This window comes from Eptesicus fuscus, chromosome 10 (genome assembly GCF_027574615.1).
Source record: "Eptesicus fuscus isolate TK198812 chromosome 10, DD_ASM_mEF_20220401, whole genome shotgun sequence".
Taxonomy (NCBI): Eukaryota; Metazoa; Chordata; class Mammalia; order Chiroptera; family Vespertilionidae; genus Eptesicus; species Eptesicus fuscus.
The window spans coordinates 13,229,831-13,251,987 of NC_072482.1; the positions used below are offsets into that span (position 1 = coordinate 13,229,831).

Sequence of the window (22,157 nt, forward strand, 5' to 3'; positions counted from 1 at the left end):
GGACCTTCCTTCTTCTGCACCTTTGACTTTGCCCTGGGCCTTGGGGAAGCTCTTAGAAAGGTGGCAGAAGGAAGCGAGAGGGTGTCCTTGGCTCTTGAACTTGCACCTTTCTCTGTTGCCTCCTGTGGGTGTTCAGTGGGAGTAGGAGTAAGGATAGTGGTTTGGAGAGAATCAGGATTCTGAAGGATTTTCTCCAGAAAACAACTCCATCTTCAGCAGTGGTGATCTCTGATCACAGTGAAAGTCCATGGTCACATACACATACTTCACATCCACAAAAAAGGAGCAGGTATGAGTCCCATCTCCTGGTTAAAGAGTGAAGCTTGGCGAATTTTTTGTGCTTTGATTAAAGGATACTGCTCAGCCAACTTCTGGCACACATTTCTCCTTATATCTGTCTCTGTCTACACTCTCTGCTCAGCTGTTCAGGTTCACAGTGCGGGTTCACTGTGCGTGAGAGTACCGTTTCCAATGAAAGCAGACTTTGTTCTCCGGAGGCAGCTAATCATGCCCCATGGGCTGTAATCAGGGAGAAGGTATTTAATACAGGGCAGGTGGCAACAGGCGGCCTGCACTGACTGGCAGATTGCAACATGGCAATTAGGAAGCTATCACCACCACCCCCCCCACCACCCCAGCAGATATGGGGTTGAATCTCTCCTCCAAGCTGATTTTGAGTAAGTGAAGAATGAATACTACGCAGAAGAGGGAGGAGGAGGCAGGTTGGTGGGGTGGTGAAGGGTGAGGAGAGCTGCTTTGTCTTCTCACCTCACCTCCCTGAGATGGGGAGGAGGGTTTATTGCTGCTCTGGGTTTCTCCCTCAACAGTGCCCACAGGTCCAGCCCACGGAGCCTCAGAACAAACTGGGTCAGCCAGAGGTTTTCTCATAGGCCTCAGCCTTTCTCCCAGAGCACAGCTGTACTTGTACAAACCAAGCACGTGATCTGGTAGCTGCACATCCTTAGTCATCTGCCCCAGTTCCTTGAAGCTCAAGTAGTTTTGGGGTAATATTCTCCCCCGGTCCATTTCTAGACCTTCCAAGGACCATTTTCCAGAGCTGGGCACCAGGAGGCCCAGAGGCTGCTTGCTCGCTCATCGTGGCCCATGGCCCATTCTGGACGTCCAGCTGTTTTCCCTGAGTCCTTTTCTCCGTGCAGGGTTGAAGCACGACAAGGCCAGCTGGGAACCTCTGGGTGGAGATGTGGCCATGGAGGCTGTCCCTGGTAGCTGGGCTTTCTGGAGGGTCTGCTCTGCTGCCTTTCAGCTTGTCTTTCATCTTCTCCCAGCGTGGGGGCCTGGTGTCCAGCTGCTGCTTGTTCCGTCCTCCACACCACCTGGCTTCGTTCTCCCCCTGGGTCTGTCCTTCCCTGCAGCGCCTCTAGTCAAGGACAGCGGGCTGCCAGGCCCACTGTGTTCCCGTTCAGGGCCGGCATCGTGGGCCCCCAGACGCTGTATCTGGGGCACTTAGCAGATCTCAGGAGTTGGAGCGAGGGGGGCAGGGAGTGGCACAGACTCTCCCTCGTGGACTTGCGTGAGGATACTGCAGGCTCCCTGGTGGGCATTGCCTTCTGCTTTCCCCATTGGGAGTGGCCCCTCTCTGTGACTGACATGCATGAAAAGAGTAGGCTCTGGCTGGGAGAGAACCAGCCCATCTCCCCACCATCCGTCCCAGGGAGTCCGTGCCTGCATTTACTCCTCATGTCACTGCCACCCACATCCACTCTGTCTGCCCCTCAGCAAGCCAGACTATCTGGCTGTGGAAGCTCTGGGAATATGTGCTGAGGGGCTGGGGCGTGGGGACCTGAGGTCAGGATGAGGCAGGATGAGCTGTGGGATGTGTGGCAACTAGAGGGAGGGCTGCGGAATGCAGAGTGAGGCTGCTTTCCTTACAGGTAGAATTACCAGATACCTGAGCAGTCAGTGTCCTCCCTGCCCATACACATGTCCTGGTGCCTAGAGGACAGGAATAGGATAGGGAAGAAAAGCAGCAGCTGAGAATAGAGGAGGGTGCGTAAAGGGACCTGCAGGGAAAGGGGCGACCCAGCTGACTGGGGATCAGATGGGAGCAGGGGCCTGGATTCTCCATAGAAAAGGAGAGAAGGCAGAGGCCAGCACAGGAGCCTCCCCTGGGTTTTGGAGAATCTCTTTGGCTGCATGTAACACTTACTCCTGTGTTTCTGGCTCTACCCCCCTTTCCAGCTCAAATGCACACCTCCACTTACACCCCCTGGGTATCAGAACCCAGGTACCCAGGCTGGTTTGGGCTTCCTGGGCCTCTCCCCCAGGCCATAGGAACTCTCACCCTGGGGCCCTCTGGAGGGGTAGCCCTGGGGAACCTGTGGGGGTGACTTGTTTGCTCCCACACCCCAGGAATGTACTGTCCTTTCAGGCCCGCCCGGATTCCTGTGCAGGGAGTCAGCTCCACACAGCATGCTGCTTGTGCCCTGTGGGGACACGTTCTGCTTCACCATCAAAGGGGAGGAGGTTGGCGGCTCGTGCCTGCTGTCACACCCCAGCTCCCCGAGAACCCCAGGCCAGAGACCAAGCTGTTCAGACAGAGGAGGGAGGCCACTCCTGCTTCCCCGCCCTCCCTACACCCTCACCTTCTTCCTGCCTCAGGCCCTGTTGGAATGTGACAAGAGTCATGGCCAGGGCATGTCCTAACAGCAGGAACACACGCTCTAGCCCGCAAGGCTTCCCTCAGCCCCCAGCTCTGTTTAGGTGGAAGGCAGCGGGAAGATTGTTTATGCCCAGAAGGCCGCCTAAGGTTACTGCCTCCGCTGGTCCCTGTGGTGGCTGCTGCCCCCTGCTGCAGCCTAGTTTATTACAGGTGGGGGCAGAGCTCAGAACCCCAAGAACTTGGAGGGGCCCACAAGGTGACTCAGTCCAGCCACCTGGGGCATATGAGAAAGGCTTACCCAGCGAGGAAGGGCCACACAGTGTGTCAGCATCACTGAGCCTGGAACCCCAGCATCTCAGCTCCCCAGACTTGGGTTTCTACACCAGGGTTTCTCAACCTTGGCACTGTCAACGTTGTGTGTTGATCGTTCTTTCTCGTGGGGGTGTCCTGTGCATCACGGAATGTTTAGCAGCAGCCCTGGCCTCTACCCACTACATGCCAATGGCACCCACTCCTGTTGTGATAACCAGAAATATCTTCAGACATTTGTCAGATATCTGAGAAGGGGGTGAGGGGGGACCAAAGTCACCCTGTTTGAGAACCATCATTGCTCTAATCTGCTGCCTTTTTTAGATTTCCTCTCCTGTACCTACCCCTCCTCCTCACAAAGTCTGTTTACCATACTGTACACAAAGGTAGTCTTGGGGTTCTTTCTGGAGACTGTTAGGAGCTTTCTTTCCAGCATCTTCTTACATCTCTAGTAGGCTTTTCCCTGGTGTTCTCTGGTGCAGCCCATGTTCTCCAAACCTCTTAGTTGTTTGCAGATGCCGAGAGATGAACAGGACAGATGTGGGGTAGGAGAGGGACAGGACAGGACCAGACCTATTTCAGAATTGGGCATGTGGGTAAGCCGAGACCATGAACACATACACAGACACGCGTGACAGTATTCATAGAGCAGGCAGGAGCCCGTGCTTCTAGCCCTTCCCCTCCCCCACCGCTTCCCCCTCAGACCCTTTGTCCCGTGGCTTTCCTGCCTGACTCTCCTGGGTGCCTTCCAGGTCCCAGCCTGGGCAGGGAGGCCCGTGGCACTGACAGACGGGCGGCTGACACCTGGTTTCCACTTTCTTCCCTTCTCCGGTTTCAGGAGCTTTTGGCAAGAGGAAGTGGAGGGGCCGTGGGATGCGGAGAGCCGAGGGCTAACTCCCGGACAGCGGAACAGAGCAAGCTGCTGACAAACAGACGGTATGTCCTTGTGAGGCCTGCACCCCCCACGTGGCTCTCTTCGGGGGAGGCTGGCAGGTGAGGGCGCAGGCAGGTCGCGCCTCTTGCCCGGGGGCTGGTGATAGGAGACGGACGAGGCTAGTGGGGCTTGGTCTTCAGGACTCTGTCAAGCTCAGAGACCCCACTGAGGAGCCTGGGTTGGGAGAATAGCCTCAAAACCTTACTTTCCAGTTAGTTATTTTTTAATTTTTTTAAAGTTAAACATTTTTTAAGGTAACGTTTATTAACCATTTCCTAAGTGCCAGGTACTGTTCTCAGTGCTTTACCTAATCTTCACAATAACCCTGTGAAACCGGTGCTGTTCTTGCCCCATTGTAGAGTAGGGCGCGCTGGTATGTACAGAGAGCAGTTTTCCCTTCGAGGCCTGAGCCCACACAGGACAGCGGTGGGCAGCCTTCACACGCTCCGCCCACTCCCCGGGCAAGTGCATTCTTTCTGGTGCCCAGGCCCCAGGTCTTGCCTTTCTCACCCCTCTGTTCCCATCGGACCCGTGCCCCCTTCAGCACTCTCCTGACTCCTTGGGCGCACTGACACCCCAGCATCCAGCCCTTCTAGTGACCCCAGCCATGCCCAAGTCTGTGGGCCTGCCTGGTGGCTCCTACATATGTCCCCCTTACCATCCTCTTCCTCACTCCAGAGGCCACTTGCCCTCATTTCTGGGGCTCCTCCTTCCTTGCTTCTCCTCATCAGGCTGAGGAGCCCTCACCTCCCAGAATGACCAGCGCGGCCCCTGCTAAGAAACCCTACCGCAAGGCACCACCAGAGCATCGGGAGCTGCGGCTGGAAGTTCCTGGGTCCCAGCTTGAGCAGCAGGTCAGCAAAACCGGGACCCTACACTGCCTGGCGGAGGTGGGCCTCTGAAGCTGGCTGGCTGGCTGACTTCTCCCGCCTGAGGGGACTCTGGCCCCCTGAGTTGGGGTGAGAGTAGGGCATTGCTGGTGGGGGCAGTGCACATGTCCACATGTCAGGAAGCCCCAGAGTCTTGGTAGCTCTGCAGAAATGACAGTATTGCTCTCTCTATGAGAGGCAGCCCACCAGACTGAGGGCCCTAACCTGCTGGAGGCTGGGACTCGTTCTCCACTGGTGGAGGAGAGCCGTCAACCTGCAGCCCCTCGGGGGGCTGTGAGGAGGCGATGCTCCAGCTACTTCCACCAGACCAGCTGTTCCTCACTGTCCCCGGAAGTCAGGCCCTTCCTCCAGCTTCACTCTGGCTAACGTTTGTTAAATACATCGGTTATCCTCCCTCAGTAAGCTCACTAACAGGAGGAAACGAGTGTTGTGGTGGTTTATTCTCCTTGCTACCTGGTTTCCTCCCTGTGGCAATGCATGGAGTGCACTTACAGAATTTGAGAGTGTCAGCACGTGCTGAGCATCAGGGTACCATGACCACCTTGGTCAGAGTCAGGGCAGAGATGCCGTGACTGGCCCATTTCAGCTCAGAGAACAGTGAATAAACAGGCCAGGTATTGTGCGAGGTGCCCTGGCTCAGTAAGGTTAATATAACCAGCATGTGGTAGAAACGGATCGACTCCAGGTGTTAGTGGCTCCAAAATTCATGGTCTGGGCCACCCACCGCATTTTCCTGACCCTGACCGGCGTTTGAAGCAGTCAGTTTAATTTGGAGTGACATGTCCCTCTTTCCATAGCACGTGCCTGTTCAGCTTTGTGCTGGCTGAGCCCTGACTCTTGGGCTGTGACCAACATAGGGACTTCGGGAGGATGGGGTAGGAGGTTAAAAGCAAGAAGAGACACTTCACTCCTCTCAGTCAGGATTAGCCCAGCGGTTCTCCTTCGCTCCTGCACTTGTTCCTCCCAAGCCTCTGTGAGGGCCTGGTTCTGCCTGATGGTCAGAGCTCGGGACCCTACTATATCTCAGCCTGGTTTCTTCACTTCTCTGGAAGGTCTCCGCCATGCCTGCAGGGCTCAGGATCCCAGTGAACAGCTGAGAGGCTCTCTTTATCCCTGGGAGAGGTGGCAGGGGTACCAGGACTTATTTGCAACTGGCTCTAGGCCTAAGAGAGGGATTGGAGCTGGTGAGGGTTGGAAGGGGTTCTTGAATCTTCCAGTTGGCATGGGAAGAGAGTGGTCTAGGCTTGTCTGGGCGTTGCTGGATTGCCTCCATCTCTACAGGACACTCACTGCAGCCCACTTCTGCTGTGAGAGTCCTTGGGCTTCAGAAGTGGCCCTTCCCAGGGCTTTTTGGAGGGTGGGCCACGCAGGAGGCCAGTGGCCTCGAGCTGAGCCTCAAGCTTCTGTTCTTTTGTGCCCAGGAGTCCCTGACTGACGCAGAGAGGATGAAGTGAGTATCCGCTGCCTGAGCCTGCCCTGCCTCAACTCTGTCCCTCTTAGCTCCAGGCAAGGCTATTGGTATAGTTGGGCTTTTCCTTGGATTAGGTAGAGGTAAATGTTGGGTTGGGGTGGGGTGTTTTAGGGACTCTGGGAGGAGGCTTGATGTGGATATTCCTTTGGAAAAACAGGTTTGTTCCATGGGCTGCAAGAGAACCTGGAATGAAGGAGGGGATGGCTCTGAGGGCCTGCTCTTGCCAGCAAGCTCTTCCCCAGCTCCTGGCCCTTCTGTGCCAGCTGCCTCCCTGGAGCCCTTTCTGTCAGCCGTGTGAGGCCTCTGGAGAGGGGAGCAGTGCTGGGCTGGATTTCCAGGAGATTAATAATGGAGCAGGCTGATAGTGCAATGGGGAAACGGGAGCTGGGGCTTGGTTCCTCGCTGGCTTGGAGGAACCAGAGACAGACTTAGAACCCCCCACCCAATTCTGTCTTCTCATTCTTCTCCAGTGAGGGGGAGGGTAGGGGACTACCATCTACTATCCCCTCTGCCTCCCCCACTCTCCAAGCCAGGCTGTGTTCTCTGGGCCAGAGGGGCTGAGTTTCAAGAGTGCCCTGCCCCTAGTTGCCTGTCTTCATGCCATCCCTACTTCCTCCCTGACCAGCCTGGGGCTCCAGGGATGGCCCTTCTATCTCTGATGCCCCTTTGCCCTTGACTCCTCCCCTGCCAGGCTGTTGCAGCAGGAAAATGAAGAGCTTCGCAGGCGCCTGGCCTTGGCCACCAGGCGCACCGAGGACCTGGAGCGCGAGCTGGAAATTGGGCAGGACTGCCTGGAGCTGGAGCTGGGCCAGAGCCGCGAGGAGCTGGACAAATTTAAGGACAAGTTCCGCAGGTATGGGAACAAGGGGCTAGGACACATGCACACATCTCCCCATCATTGGGGATTAGCTGGAAGAGGCCTCAGAGGCCATCTGATTCTGGTGAAAAAACTGAAGTTGGGGAAGGACAATGACTTGCCCATGATCCCTCATGAAGGAGAGGCTGGACAGGGCCTGAAGAACAGGACCTGACCCAGGGGTCTGCCTTGTATTCCTCTACAGGCTGCAGAACAGCTACACAGCTTCCCAGAGGACCAACCAGGAGCTGGAGGACAAGCTGCACACGCTGGTAACCTGTCCAAGAGGCCAGTCTGGCCGGCACTGTGCTCACAGCATAGCGGGGGCCAGGACTTGCCAAGGGAATGCCTTTCTGCCCTGGGGCTTGGGAGGGAGGCGGGGGCAGTGGTGGGGAGGGGACCGCAGTGTGCTCTGCAAGTCAGGACTGTCTTAATGCTCACACTGTTTCTCTTCTCTCCTCGTCTCCCCTCATGCTGCCACCGTTGCTGCTGCACTCTCCTCTCAGGCCTCTCTTAGCCACAGCTGGATTTTTGCAGTTGCGTCTGAGTTGTGTGTTTTCTCCCTTGCCCTGGCCTCCTCCTCAGCAGAGATCTGGGATTGCTGGGGCCCTGGTCATTTCCCTGTGCCCAATCCTATTCTCTTCCTTATGTGAGGCCTGTTCAGTAGTCAGTGCCTCCTTCCTAGGGGACAGCTGGGAGCCTGCTCTTGGCCTAGGCAGAGGTACTGATGGGTGTCACTACTGAACTCTCACAGCCTCTCGGCTGCACTGGCAGCAAGCCCAAGCCTTTCGGGGGAGGGGGCTGTCGATGCAGCCATGACCTGAAGATCAGAAGGCTGCTTTGGAGCCTGCAGCTCCCTTCCAGCTCATCTAGATAATCTCACAGGCTCCCCCCGCTGCCACCCAGCCTCCTCCCTCCTCCCTCCTCCTAGCCTGATCCTGGAAACACCCACATACATAGGCTTCAGTGCCTGGGTTTGCACAGTTTTCACCTCTCAGGTACAGCCCCTTGCCTGGTGTGTAGAGTTCCCTCAAGGGATGGGCAGCCTCTTATACTGCTGGGCCCAGGTCATTCCAGAAAGCCCCTGCCCCACAGTCAGCCCGGAGAACAGCAGAGTGTCTGGTCTCCTTCTGTCTGTCCATTGTCTGTCTCTATTCCATCTGCCTTGGCTGCCCTAGCACTTGTGGCTTCCTGTGTCTCAGGCTGGGAGGAGGGAAGGGGGAGGAAGGGCTGGCTGGGGCGTGGGCTGGGTTCACCACAAGTCTTGTGCTTCAGATCAAGAAGGCCGAGATGGATAGGAAGACACTGGACTGGGAGATTGTGGAGCTGACCAACAAGCTGCTGGAGGCCAAGAACACCATCAACAAGCTGGAGGAGCTCAACGTATGTGCACTTCCGGGGCCTTCCTTGCCTGTGGCCGGCTTTGTCCTGGCCCAGCCCTGCTTCCTGGGACAGGGCTGGACTCTGAACCACATTTGTATCTGCAGGAGCGGTACCGGCTGGACTGCAACCTGGCTGTGCAGCTCCTTAAGTGCAACAAATCCCACTTCCGTAACCACAAGTTCGCTGATGTGAGTACAATGCCTGCCCCAACAATGCCAGTCCAGCCTTCTTAAGACTCTTCTAACTCCAGTTTCTACCTCTCTCTCCATCCCCTTGCCTTTCACTACCCCTTACTGCTTTGCCTTCCCTGGGCCTCCATGTCTCCTCTCAAGCCAGTCAACCCTGTCACTGTTTGGTATCCTGTATGCTGTAACTGCCCATCACTAGGGCTGAGGGTATTTTTGGAACAGAGACAGGGAGAGAGGGACTCAGTTTCAGGATCCCATGCAGGAAGGAGGGGTGGCCAGAGCTAGCAGCCATAAGAATATTTAGAGAGTATTAGGCCCAACTGATCCCCTGACCCCAAAGGGCAAACTCCAGACCCAAGATCCTCAGGCCCAAGGTTGATGGGGCCTACAGAAGTGGTGGCACATTCCCAAGGCTGCCGGTCAGTACAGAGCCTCAAACTTACGTCTGGTTTGGGCAGAAGCTACTGCTAAGATGGGGGAGACAGAAGTCCGAGAGCACGTGGGCCTTGGCACCAGTTCTGGGTTCAGATTCTGCTGGTGTTAATCAAAAGCTTCAAGTTATTTTAGCCCTACCGAGCCTCAGTGTGTGTGTGAAATGGGGTTATACCTGGGCATGCTGCATGCACAAGAGACGGCAAAGTGCCAAGCACGCAGTGGTACTTGCATGTGGTAGCCATGTTTTGCCATGAGTCAACCTGTCTTAGGTTGGGATCATTCATGTCTCTCTTCCCTTCTGCTCCTTTACCACAGCTGCCCTGTGAGCTACAGGACATGGTTCGGAAACATCTGCACAGTGGTCAAGAGGCTGCCAGCCCGGACCCTGCCCCCAGCCTGGCACCAGGGGCTGTGGTACCCACCTCGGTCATTGCCCGCGTGTTGGAGAAGCCAGAGTCTCTATTGCTCAATTCGGCCCAGTCAGGCAGTGCTGGGCGCCCCTTGGCTGAGGATGTCTTTGTTCATGTAGACATGAGTGGGGGTGCCCCAGGTGACCTAGCCAGTCCCCCAGGCCCTGACAGCCCCACCCCTCAACCCAATGGGGAGTGCCACTCTCTGAGCACTGCTGGGGGCTCCCCAGATGAGGAGGTGCCTCTGCCGGCCTTTGAGAAACTAAGCCCCTACCCCACCCCATCTCCACCATACCCTCTGTATCCTGGCCGAAAGGTAATAGAGTTCTCTGAGGATAAGGTGCGAATCCCCCACAATAGCCCCCTGCCCAACTGCACGTATGCTACCCGCCAGGCCATTTCCCTGAGCCTGGTGGAGGAGGGGAGTGAGCGGGGCCGTCCTAGCCCAGTGCCCAGCAGCCATGCATCAGCCCAGGCCTCACCCCACCACCAACCCAGCCCAGCCCCCCCGATACTCAGTGCCCCAGCCAGCTCTGCCAGCTCTGAGGACGACCTGCTGGCCAGCTGGCAGCGGGCATTTGTTGACCGCACTCCACCGGCCACAGTGGCCCAGTGCACAGCTTACGGACATGATGTGCTCCCTGAGCTGCAGCGCCAGTTTGCGCTGAGCCCCGCTGACAGAGAGGAGGAGGTTCAGGCACCTTCCTCCCCACCTGGTGAGAGTGGGCTTTTGCTGCCAACAGAACCTGACTCTGGCCTTGCCAGGGAGGAAGAGGAGGAGGAACTGAATCTGCCCATCAGCCCCGAGGAAGAACAACAGAGCCTGCTGCCCCGTGATACCGGCACAGACACAGGGCCTGGCACCTCCCACACTGAGGGCAGGACCTGGGCACTCCCCGGCTCCAGCCGCCCCCAGCGCAGCCCCAAGAGGATGGGGGTACACCACCTACACCGCAAGGACAGCCTGACCCAGGCCCAGGAGCAGGGCAATCTGCTCAATTAAGGCCCCTGCTTGCCTTCCTGCCACTGCTGCACTGGGACTGCAAGGAGACCTGATCCTTGCAGCTCACTGTCCCCTACCCAGCCAAGCCCTTGAACGTTAGTCCCTCTAGGCCTGCACAGCTCTGCTCCTTGTACGGGGAGGGCCAGGTGGTGGCCACACCAGGCCTTTCAGCTGCACTGACTGCCTGGCACCAGCCTGCCTCATGGTTTTCCCCTTCTTGAAATATTTATTCTCCAAAGGTAACATGCAGCCAGGGCTCAACATCTTTCTTCAAATCAGGCCAGCCCAAATCGGGCTGTTCTGGGAGCTGAGGGGCTTATCACATCAGTGTTCATCCTCCTTCCTTTCATAGCCATGAGGTGTGTGTGGTTTTGTTTTTTGATGAGGGGGTGTTATTGGGATTATTAACCTCTAATTCCTATTTTCTATTAACCTTTTTATTTTTTACCTGTTTGCCTCCCTCCCAAAATCCCTTGCACAAGCCATCGCCTTTAAGGGGCCTGGCACAGCACGCCCTCCGGGGTGGGAGAGGGCTGACTCAGGGCTCTGCTCAGCTGTTCCCTCTGGAAGGGGTGGAGGGTGGGCCTCGGGCCTCCAGCTGGGCTCTAGATGAGGCTGGCTCCCCTCCCACTCTTGGCTCTAGACTGTTACTCCCAGCTTTGGGAAATTTTCACATTGATGACTATTTTAAAATTAAATGAAACTATTTTACTGTTATGGACTAATTTTGTCTGTTACTGACCATTCTGCTCTCCATTCTTGATTATGCCCAGTCCCTGTGATGTCCTGCTCTTTGCTGGTGATTCTCCCTTGCCCCACTCTACCTGGGCCTTCCCTGGGCACAGAGCATCAGGCAGTGGGAGAGGATGGGGCCCCTGTGTGTCCCCTTTAGGTAGACTCCAGCCCCGCTCTGGAGGTAAGCTCTTTACCTTAGCTACATTGTTTAGGGCCTGCGTAAGGTGTCACCTCAGAATTGCACCTGGTGTCACCTTGTAGTGCAAGGCCTGAGTCAGACTGGTTTTGAGACTTTTGGGACCAGGGGATGCTTTGGCTGTGGGGTGGCACTGCCCCCTAGAGGTGCCTAATGGTAATGCCATTTCCTCCCCTACTGCCAGCCCCCAGTGACCACAGCCACACGCCAGGTTGTAGAGTTCATAAAATCTCTTCCGAGCCAGCGGGCTGCAGCCAGAGCTGCCAACAAGTCCAGAGCCATTGCCTTGCGTTCGAGTGCCTCCAAGGCTGTTGCTCTTCACAGTTTCCAGAGCCTCCCATCACACTGCCACGAGCTGCCAGAGCCCCAGGCAACCCCCTCCCTCCCAAGCCCCAGGGCCTGACCCTGGTATCTGGGGCACGGTGCTGGGGACAGAGGCAAATGTAATCATGTGTGGAAGCCCAAGTGGAGAGTCACATCTCGGTCTCAGCCAACAGACTGTCCCCTAGTCCTGATGTCATTAGCACCATCTGAGAGCTGGGATCTGTGGAAGGCAAGAGGGGTGTTCAGACCACCATTTGTTCCTGCATTGGGACTATAAATAGGAAGAAAGTGACCTAGGTTTCCCACACCCATCCTCCCGGGTCCCAAGCCTCTTCCGACCTGGCTCTCATCAACCCACAAGGCTCTTACCACTGGGGCACATCCAGGAACTGCTTCCCCTGGGGTGGGCGGCAGACTCCCGCCCCCTCTCTCCTTCCTGGGTGTGACCAGGCCCTCCTGCCACCTCCTCCTCCTCTTCTCCCTCAGAAAGGAGGTCACAGATCTGCTGCTGCAGCTCTGGGCTAATGCTGTTCTCAGCCAACACCAGGCTCCGCAAAGCTGTGGGGTAATTCTCTACCATGTCCAGCAGGGTCTGGAAAAGAATAAGCTCAGTTAAGGTGGCTTCCTTGACTCCAGCCTGCCATCCCTCCATTATGTCCACAGACACCCTGGCTAACTCCCCCCCCCCCCCCCGGGCCTTCCCCAAACATGAAGATGTCTCACCTGAGCGGACTGGTTGGTGAGCCCTGTGCTCTCCAAGTCCAGGACCTCTAAGGTGCGACTGGAGGCCACAGCCACAGCCAGCATCCCTGCCACATGGTCACCTTGGGAGACAGCAAGCACACACAGATACTCCTCTCCATTCATGCACAGGCCTGCTAACTCTTCCTCCCAGACAGCTTCCCCATTGCCCTAACAACCTTAGATCCCACCCCCAGACCAGGAAATGCTGACAATTGGTAGGTAGCCAGGAGCAGAGCATTGTGATTGGTGAGTGAATGCATGAAGCAAGCCGGAAGTGATGATGGATGATTTGATCTACCTGTTGGTCATCTATCTGGTCCTCCACACAGGTGGCGCCTCTATTACCTCCCAGACCCCCCTCCACTTTCCCTTCCCCGGTGTGGGGGTCACCATGGCAACCGATGGTCCCAGGTTCTTGGAAGGGGGGTGGGGTGGTGAGAATCTAAGGAAGTTTTCTTGAGCCTCACCCAGGGGGTTGTAGTCCAAATTGAGGACGCGGACCTGGGAGCTGTGGGCCACAGCAATGGCAAGGCGGCTCCAGCCCTTAGGAGTGATGCCAGGGTTGGCACTCAGCGTTAACTCCTTCAGACCTGGGCAACAATGCAAGGAGAAGCCAGGATGGGAAAATGTCAGGCCCTCTTTAAGCTCCTACCCTGCCCTAGATCTCTGGGGTGTCCCTAGGGGCTGGGAGTCGCCCCACCCCCACTACAGAACTCCAGTGCCATTAGAGACCCTGCCCTCCCTGCCCACCAGAATTGGATTTCAGATTCTCCATCCTGTTCAACCCCTAATCCTCCTCCTTCCTGAAACTATTTAAAATACATTCTCACCCACATTGTCAGAGCCCTCCGCTCTGGGCCAGGGCCCCTGCCCTCTGCATTTAGCTTTTCAAGGCCACACCAGCCCATGCCCTTAGCAGGGCCCTGCTCACCAGACTTGGCCCCGTCTGGGGGGAGGAGGCCACAGATGAGGTTGATGGCTTCATCACCCAACATGCAGTCCCCCAGGTCCAGAGCCACAAGGGCAGGATGGAGGGCCAGGGCTGGGTTCAGCAAGGCCAGCCCCGCATCTGTCAGGGGGCTCCCATGCAGGCTGGGGGTGAGACCAGAGAGCAGAGGTTACGCAGGCGTCGGCCCTATCTGTGGGGACAGAGGCGAGCCCTGGAGGAGAGGAGGGCACTCAGGCGCAGCACCGCGGCGAGGCTTTGGGAAGGGAGGAAGAAAATTCTAGCCTCTAAAGGAACACAGGTAGGTCTCCTTTCTAGGGCTGGGGCCCAGGACAGAGGGCAGAGAAGGGGGTGGGGGTGGATTAGGGTTCCTCGGTGGGAGAAGGTCGGGCAGGGCTCTAGTCCCGGGGCAGTGTTCCCTTTTGGGAACTGAGGAGCTGCCCCCAGAGGTCAATGCGGGTGACCAGGTGAGCGGTGCACGTGCCCCACCAGGAAGGGGTGGGTATCCCATCTCCTTTGGGGCGAGGCTGCGGGTGCTGATTCCGGGGGAGGGATGTGCTGGGAGGGTGTTGCGGAGGCGTGGGCAGAGGGGGAGGGAGGCGTGTGAGCGGGAAGAGGGAGCTGGTGGGAAGAGGCGCGGGACGGTGTGCGGAGGGAGAGGTGGCGGGGAGTGCGAGGAGGGACCCCCTTCGGAGACAGCACACTCACAAGAGGGACTGGATGGAGCGGTTGGTCCGCAGCGCCTCGGCGAGCTGCTTGATGCGGCTGGGGCTGGACACGACGCCCAGGTTAAGGTTGAGCTGCGCCAGGGACGTGGCCCCGGCGAGGGCCCGGCAGATGCGGCCGAAGTCGCGGTCGCAGAGGCGGCAGCCGCGCAGGGAGAGCAGGCGCACGGCGTTGTCGCGCAGGCCGCGGCAGATGTCCCGCACCTCGGCGCCCGACAACGGCTCCCCTGAGATCTGGATGGAGCTGGGCAGCATCGTACCCACGGCTGGACCTCCAGTGCCGGGGCCGGGGCCCAGGCCGCGGGCGAGGCTGGCAGGGCCGCGGGCGCGGTCGGGGCTCAGGTCGGGGCCCGGGCTGGGGTCGCGGCCGGAGCGGGCGCAGCGGCGGCGGTCGGGGCGCAGGCGGCGGCGGCAGAGGCTGTGGAGGCTGTGGAGGCGGGGGCGGCGGCGGCGGCGAGGAGGAACGCCGGGGCCCGGGGCGGAGCCGGTCGGGGTGGCGGAGCCGCCGAAGTCGCCCGCCGGGGCGGACCGCGCCGTCCGTGTCTGGGCGGTGGGCCGGGACGCGCGATCGGCTGCCGGCCGGGCGCTGCTGCGCGCTTGTCCGCGTGTCTGGCGGTTGCGGCGGCCGCTAAGGGGCCTCGGCTTAGGACGCGCGGGACCGGTCACCGCTCGGAGTCCGCATCCACTCCCTCCCTTCCTCCAGCCCGGCTCCCCGTACCGCGGCCGCAGGGAGAGCCCGAAGCGGGCGGCGGGCAGCGGGCGACGGGCGACGGGCGACCGGCAGCGGGCGGCGGGCAGCGGGCGACGGGCGACGGGCGACCGGCAGCGGGCGGCGGGCAGCGGGCGGCGGGCTGCAGCTCGAGCCTCGGCTCCGAAGCCGAAGCGGGCGGCGAGTTCCCATGGCAACGTTCGCGTCACCGCCGCTCGCCCCGCCCCTCGCCCCGCCCTCGCCCGGCCCAAGCCCGCGGGCCCACGAGGTTACGGCGCACCGGGCGGTTCCGAGCCGCGGGGACGCTCTTTCCTTCGGCCTAGGACGCCCCCTGGGTGCGGGCCCGGCTACCGGGAGGAAGTAGGTGTCAGGGCGGAGGCCTGCGACCGGCAGGGCTGGGGAGGGAATGGAGGCACGTGACATGGAGATGATGTTTGAGACTATAAACGGCTGCTTTTGCCTATTCTGCCGTCGTTCCCATTCCTAAGGGTCAGACCCTGAGCTCATATTGTTCGCATTGTGGCCAAAAATATATATCATTGAGACGCATTTTAAGGTTTAGTGCTAAAATGGCCAAAATGGTCAAAAGCAATTGCCAGCTGCTATGAGTTTTTAGGAGCAACCGTAGAGGGATGTGTGTGACCAGAGAGAGAGGAAAGAGAGAGAGAGGAGAGAGAGAGAGAGAGAAGTGGACCATTTCAGCTCATGCAATGTTCTGTTGAAAATGTCTCTCCTTTTTTGTGCTAATCCACATTTTTTTTTTTTAAAGATTTTATTGATTTTTTACAGAGAGGAAGGGAGAGAGATAGAGAGCTAGAAACATCAATCAGCTGCCTCCTGCACATCCCCTACTGGGAATGTGCCCACAACCAAGGTACATGCCCTTGACCGGAATCGAACCTGGGACCCCTCAGTCCGCAGGCCTACGCTCTATCCACTGAGCCAAACCAGTTTTGTGCTAATCCACATTTTTTTTTTCACTTAGGGTTCCCATGGTTGAAGCCATTGGAGAGGGGCGTGGCTCTTAAAAGCCCTCCCATTCTGAATTCCCACAGTTTATAACAACAGTGTGGGCCACGTTGTCTTGTGTGACTCAGCAGCTCAAACTGTCCTCAGGCTGCATCAGTTCGCCTTGCCTGACTGAAAGGTCCTTGACACCAAAGACCGACTTTCTGGCTTCTTTTATACCCTTTGCAATAGCTTTACTGCATAGATTGGCCAAATGGGGAGAGGAGATAAAGTGGCGTGGCTGAGAACACACAGATGATCCACCGGAACCAAACACGGCAATAATGAGTGGCATTCATTTCCAGCTCTCGGGGGCTGGAGCTGGGAAGCAAGGGAGACCTCACCTCCCCTGCAGAATTTAAGGAGCACCTAAACACTCAGTAATCAAGAGGAGTAATATTTTAATGCCGTATTTAAAAATTAATGCCGTATTTAAAAATTAATGCAGCCCTAGCCGGTTTGGCTCAGTGGATAGGGCGTTGGCCTGTGGACTGAAGGGTCCCAGGTTCGATTCTGGTCAAGGGCACTTGCCTGGGTTGTGGGCTCGATCCCCAGTAGGAGGGGCGTGCAGGAGGCAGCTGATCCATGATTCTCTCTCTCATCATTGATATTTCTATCTCTCCCTCTCCCTTCCTCTCTAAAATCAATAAAAAATATTTTAAAAATAAATGCAAAAAATCCACGATGAACAAAATGTCAAGATTGTAAATAAAGATAATGTGTTAGTCCTATGACCCTGTTATTGTGCAGGTGGAACAGTGGTTACCAGTCAGCCCAGGGTTCCCAGCCTGTGTAGCCCTCAGGCCCCACCAGGTGATGTGCACAGGTGACTGGCAGCACTGCCTTTCGATGGAGTTGTGATTTTTAGTCGTGGAGCTTCAATTAGCTTTTTACCCTTGGTTCAAAATAAGTGGGTATTTGCTAGGTGAACATAGGGGTAACATTTTCACTTATCTTTGTTTCCATATGACTCTTCACAGCATTGCAATTTATAAAGAACTTTAGTACATATTTCATTTGTTTCTCAAATAAACAAAAAAATCCTGATTTTTTTGGTGGTGGTGTTACCCTCATTTTAGAAAAAAAGAAACTAGGCCTCCGGTTAAGTTCCTAACCCAGCAGTATCAAGCTGGCCAGTGAGGGAGCTGGGATTCAGACCTCCAGTGACCCAGATCCCAGCGTGAGCTGCCTCGGCAGGTTGCTTCCAACTCTCTACCCAACCCTCTGCTTCCGCCTTCTCAGCTCTGTGCTCTGATGTCTGTCTCTGCCATTTTCCCAGGCGGGTGTGGATGTGTTTGTGTAAGTGTGTACAGTGATATGTGTGTTTGCTTGTGTGAGTGTGTGCACATATGTGGGTGTGCACGTGTGTGTTCAGCGTATGAGGACACGTGACACAGAGAACAGAAAATGTGGGAAAGAGGGCTGCGGATGCTGCAGTAAGACAGAGCGCTCCTCTAACTTACTTGGACTCAGGATCGCATGTGGAGAGCTAGCACAGCCCTGAGAGCTGAGTGGACTTGACCTCCTCCTCCATCCCCAGGAACTATGGCCAGGGTCAGCGGCAGGCCATCGCCCCTTTTGTTGAACAGTATGCCATTGTATATATACACCGTATTTCTTGACACATTCATCTGCTGATGAACATCTAGGTGGCTTCCATATATTGTTGTGGTAAATAATACTGAAGTGAACATAGGGGTGCATATATCTTTTCAAATTAATGTTTTTATTTTCTTCAGATAAATACCCAGAAGTGGAATTGCTGGGTCATAGGCTAGTTCTATTTTTAGTTTTTTGAGGAATCTCCATACTGTTTTCCATAGTAGCTGCACTAATTTGCAGTCCAACCCACAGTACGTGAGGGTTCCCTTTACTCCACATCTTTGCCAACACATTTATTTGTTGATTTTTAAAATTTTTTATTGAATTTATTGGGGTGACATTAGTTCATAAAGTCATATAGGTTTCAGGTGTGCAATTCTGTAACACATCATCTGTGTATTGTGTTGAGTGTTCACCCAAAGTCAAATCTCTTTTCATCTCCATTTATCCCACTTTATCCTCTTCTGCCTTCCTTCCTCCTCTTTCCCTCTGGCAATCACCATACTATTGTCTGTGTCTTATGATGTTTTTTCTTCTTTTGAATCCAGTGTGAGGTGGTATCTGATTGTGTTTCTCTTAAATATATTTTTGATTTCAGAGAGGAAGGTAGAGGAAGAGAGAGATAGAAACATCAATAATGAGAGAGAATCATTGATCAGCTGCCTCCTGCACTCCCCACACTGGGGATTGAGCCCACAACCTGGGCATGTGCCCTGACCGGGAATCGAACTGTGACCTCCTGGTTCATAGGTCAACACTCAACCATTGAGCCACACCAGTTGGGCTTTCAGTGTGGTTTTGATTTGCATTTCCATGATGGTTTGCTCTATCCACTGAGCCACACTGGCCAGGGCTGGGATTGCTTTCTTAATCTCTCTTTCCACTCATTTGTTATTAGTGTATAGAAACATGATGGATTTCTGTATATTAATTTTGTATCCTACTACTTTACAGAATTCATTTATTAATTCCATTAATTTTTTGGTGGGTTCTTTAGGGTTTTCTATAATTGTATCATGCCATTTGCAAATAGTGACAGTTTTACTTATTCCTTTCCGATCTGGATGTCTTTTATTTCATTTTCTTGTCTGGTTGCTGTGGTTAGGATGCCAATAATCATATTTAATAATAGTAGTTAGAGGGGGCATCCTTGTCTTGTTCCTGATATTAGAGGAAAAGCTTTCAGCTTTTCACCATTGAGTATAATATGCCTTTTATCATGTTGAAGTACATTCCTTTTATACCCATTTTGTTGAGAGTTTTTATCATAAATGGTTGTTGAATTTTGTTAACCAATGTCACCTCAAAAAGTTAAATTAAAAAATTGCATCTGGCCGAAACCGGTTTGGCTCAGTGGATAGAGCATCGGCCTGCGGACTAAAGGGTCCCAGGTTCGATTCCGGTCAAGGGCATGTACCTTGGTTGCTGGCACATCCCCAGTAGGGGGTGTGCAGGAGGCAGCTGATTGATGTTTCTCTCTCATCGATGTTTCTAGCTCTCTATCCCTCTCCCTTCCTCTCTGTGGAAAATCAATAAAATATATTTTAAAAAAATTTGCATCTGGCAATGAAAAGGTCATCTTTGACTGCTCAAGGATTTCCAGTAAATGATAGGGGCGTGACCTTGACCGCAGTGGTTTAATGGGGAGAGGGCGTTGAGGAAGTGGAGGCGGGAGAGAGCAGGTGGAAGGAATAAAAGGGATCTCAGGCAGCCGGAGGGTGGTGAGTCCGTGTCCTTCCCTTAGAGGAGACAAGCATGCTCTTTACAAAAGGGCGTCCAGTCATCTTTCCTGAAGTCCTGCTGTCAATCTCACCTGCTGGTAGTGTGGGTGTTTGGACAATAGAAATTCCTTTTCCATCTATGCATATATGTATGATGTACCGCCCGCCTTGTTCTAGAAAGGACCCCATTGGCTCGGGTTCTGGTCTGCCATGGATCACCTAGATTCAGCCTCCCTTACGCGACTGTGTTTCATGCTGTAGAGGACGACACAGGTCTGTACGTAAATTGCCGGTTTCTAAAAAGCTGACGTAGGCTATCAGAGCACAAAGGCAAGGGGGGTTGGAAAGGGAACACTCAGACATCTTTCCCTCCTGGAGGAGCATAACTCAGCAGGTGCAATCCTTAGGGCTCAGCTGCTCCTACAGATGGCCTGTTAGCCAGCTCAAGACCTGCCCCAGCCTTAGGTCGCCGACAAGCCTCACAAGTGTGGGTCAATGCTATGTCCTGGCTGTGTGGGCCTCTCCCCTCCTGCGGCGCCAGTCCCCGGCGAGGGTCCCTGACAAGCTGAGAGACCCACCCCCACGGTATGCCTCACTGTGCCTCTTTTTATTTTTAATTTAAAAAGTTATTTAGTTAATTTTATTCAATTTATTTAAACTAAAAACAATCCATCCATTTCTCCTACTCCCCGACCCCCTTCCTCTGGCAACCACCAGGCTGTGCAGACCACCACTGTGTCTGGCTGCAGCACTCTGCGACCTTGATGTCCCATGACTCCTATTTAACCTCAGCTGTCCTGTCTGGGCAGTGTTTAGGGGTCTGAGAGAAGGCTGTGTCACCTCAGCAGGCCCCAGGCCTCTTGAACAAACTCTACCTTTTAGAGCTTTTTTACCCAGGGGACTTCCAGATTTATAGCCAGGAAGCCCCCTTCTTCACAGTTCTGCTGAGACTTTAGCTTTGCTTTAAAAAAAAAAAATAAATATATAAAAATATATATATATATATATATATTGATTTCATAGAAGAAGGGAGAGGTAGAGAGAGAGAAACATCAATGATGAGAGTGGACCATTGATTGGCTGCCTCCTGCATGCCCCCTACTGGGGATTGAGTCCGCAACCCAGGCATGTGCCCTTGACCAGAATCCACCCTGGGACTCTTCAATCCACAGGCCGACGCTCTATCCACTGAGCCAAACCAGATAGGGCTAGCTTTGCTTTTAAAATGCCTTCTCAGGGCCTTAATTTCCTCATTACCAAAATTAGAGATATTATGTAAACACTCTATAGGTTTAGGATTCAGTATTAATCAGGTTGAGTACTTTAACAAAATACCACAGGCTGGGTGGCTTAAACAACAGAGATCTGTTTTCTCACAGTTCTAGAGGCTAGAAGTCTGGAATAAGGTCCCGCATGGTCAGCTCCTGGTGAGGACTCTTTCTGGCTTGTCGGTGGCCACCTTCTCCCCGTGTCTTCACATGGCTGAGTGCTGGTGCCTCTTCCTCTCATAAGGGCACAAGTTCTACTGACCTCACTTAACCTTTGTCACCTTCTCCAATGCCTCATCTTCAAATACAGTCACATTGGGGGTTAGGGCTTTAACATAAGAATTTTAGGGGGACACAGCATTCAGTCCATAACAGATGCTATTATTTCCAGGTTGTTCTGAGGAAGAAATGGAGAGGTAGTATTTTTATATTTCCAATAGGGTGGGGCAGACGAGGGGTGGGGGAGATTGGCCACATCTGCTGAATGAGGGGAGAACTTGGGACTGAAGATGTGCAACTTCTATTAAAGGTGGTTATCCTGCCCTAACCGGTTTGGCTCAGTGGATAGAGCGTCGGCCTGCAGACTGAAAGGTCCCAGGTTCGATTCCGGTCAAGGGCATGTACCTTGGTTGCAGGGCACATCCCCAGTAGGGGGTGTGCAGGAGGCAGCTGAATCGATGTCTCTCTCATTGATGTTTCTGGCTCTCTATCCCTCTCCCTTCCTCTCTGTGGAAAATCAATAAAATATATATTTTTTAAAAAAGTGGTTATCCTCACTCCAGACTACTTTGTCACCCTCTGTGTATAGACGAGAAGCCAAGACCCTCGGTGTAGAGCAGTGACGGGCAACCTTTTGAGCTCGGTGTGTCACACTTCCACCTTCGCCAAAAAACTGAGCATAACTCGGGTAGTGTGTCACTTTGAGGAAAAAACATTATTTCCCAAATGTTTCATCCTCAGGAGCAGCAAATGTTTCCTCCTCGGCATGCGGCTGCCTCAGCGGCCACGTGTCATCAGAAATGGCTACGCGTGTCAGTGTTGACATGCGTGTCATAGGTTCGCCATCACTGTTGTAGAGGGTGGGACTGGGAGCCAGGGCTGGATCTGCCCCTGGGTGTCCAGGAAGGTCTGAGATACCTGAAGGTGATTGAGAAGAATGTATTGTTGACTGCTGGGCAGGCCCAGGGGCAGAGGTTCAGATTTACATATTAGGATGAGGGTTCACATCAGGATACCAGCTAAGAAAGAATGCAGTCAGTGTGGAAGGAGAGATGCCATCAAGATTTAAGCATTAATTTGTAGGATTTTAGAAATATAGAAGGAACTCTCAGTGATATCAGATGGCAGCTTCGCAGTGGCAGCCTCAGGGGCCTGGCGGGGAAGAGGCGGCCTGAGCTACCGGGCACAGGGAAACCTCCAAGTGTTTCTGAGGCAGGTGAGCCTCAGGTAGAGGCAGGTGAGCCTCAGGTAGAGGCAGGTGAGCCTCAGGTAGAGGCAGGTGAGCCTCAGGTAGAGGCAGGTGAGCCTCAGGTAGAGGCAGGTGAGCCTCAGGTAGAGGCAGGTGAGCCTCAGGTGGATGCCGGGTGCTGGTGCCGCTCCGTCCCCAGGTGCTGAGGGCACTGTTGATACTGAGGCTGAGTACCTGCGAGACCGAGGGTAGCCCAAGTAAACGGGGTGCAG

At 54.7% G+C, this 22,157-nt stretch overlaps 2 protein-coding genes across 3 annotated transcripts in view; one reads left to right on the forward strand and one right to left on the reverse strand.

Annotated features, from left to right (window-relative positions):
• The window catches only part of TJAP1 (tight junction associated protein 1), a 37,070-nt gene extending 25,855 nt beyond the window's left edge, over positions 1-11,215 (forward strand). The window contains exons 4-12 of one of the 2 annotated variants that reach the window (XM_054722085.1): positions 3,768-3,865; positions 4,542-4,717; positions 6,175-6,203; positions 6,916-7,077; positions 7,286-7,352; positions 7,587-7,616; positions 8,356-8,463; positions 8,568-8,651; positions 9,402-11,215. In XM_054722085.1, coding sequence (XP_054578060.1) covers positions 4,619-4,717; positions 6,175-6,203; positions 6,916-7,077; positions 7,286-7,352; positions 7,587-7,616; positions 8,356-8,463; positions 8,568-8,651; positions 9,402-10,499 — 1,677 coding nt within the window. In that variant the 5' untranslated portion in view covers positions 3,768-3,865; positions 4,542-4,618 and the 3' untranslated portion in view covers positions 10,500-11,215. The remainder of the gene's footprint in view (positions 1-3,767; positions 3,866-4,541; positions 4,718-6,174; positions 6,204-6,915; positions 7,078-7,285; positions 7,353-7,586; positions 7,617-8,355; positions 8,464-8,567; positions 8,652-9,401) is intronic. The other variant, XM_054722086.1, reaches the window with a different exon arrangement.
• A 427-nt stretch (positions 11,216-11,642) lies between these two features.
• On the reverse strand, positions 11,643-14,944 carry LRRC73 (leucine rich repeat containing 73). Its single transcript, XM_008153262.3, has 6 exons — positions 14,153-14,944; positions 13,430-13,590; positions 12,966-13,088; positions 12,478-12,578; positions 12,124-12,346; positions 11,643-11,974 (listed from the first exon to the last, which is right to left on the reverse strand). The coding sequence occupies exons 1-6, from the start codon at positions 14,422-14,424 to the stop codon at positions 11,904-11,906; spliced, it is 951 nt and encodes a 316-aa protein (XP_008151484.2). The 5' UTR covers positions 14,425-14,944; the 3' UTR covers positions 11,643-11,903.
• Positions 14,945-22,157: the final 7,213 nt, after the last annotated feature.

Coding starts and splice junctions, on each gene's coding strand:
- LRRC73 (XM_008153262.3), bottom strand. CDS start 14,424: ATGCTGCCCAGCTCCATCCAGATCTCAGGGGAGCCGTTGTCGGGCGCC. Junction 13,591..14,152: donor CGCTCCATCCAGTCCCTCTT/GTGAGTGTGCTG, acceptor TCTCACCCCCAG/CCTGCATGGGAGCCCCCTGA. Junction 11,975..12,123: donor TTCCTGGATGTGCCCCAGTG/GTAAGAGCCTTG, acceptor TGCCTTCCACAG/ATCCCAGCTCTCAGATGGTG.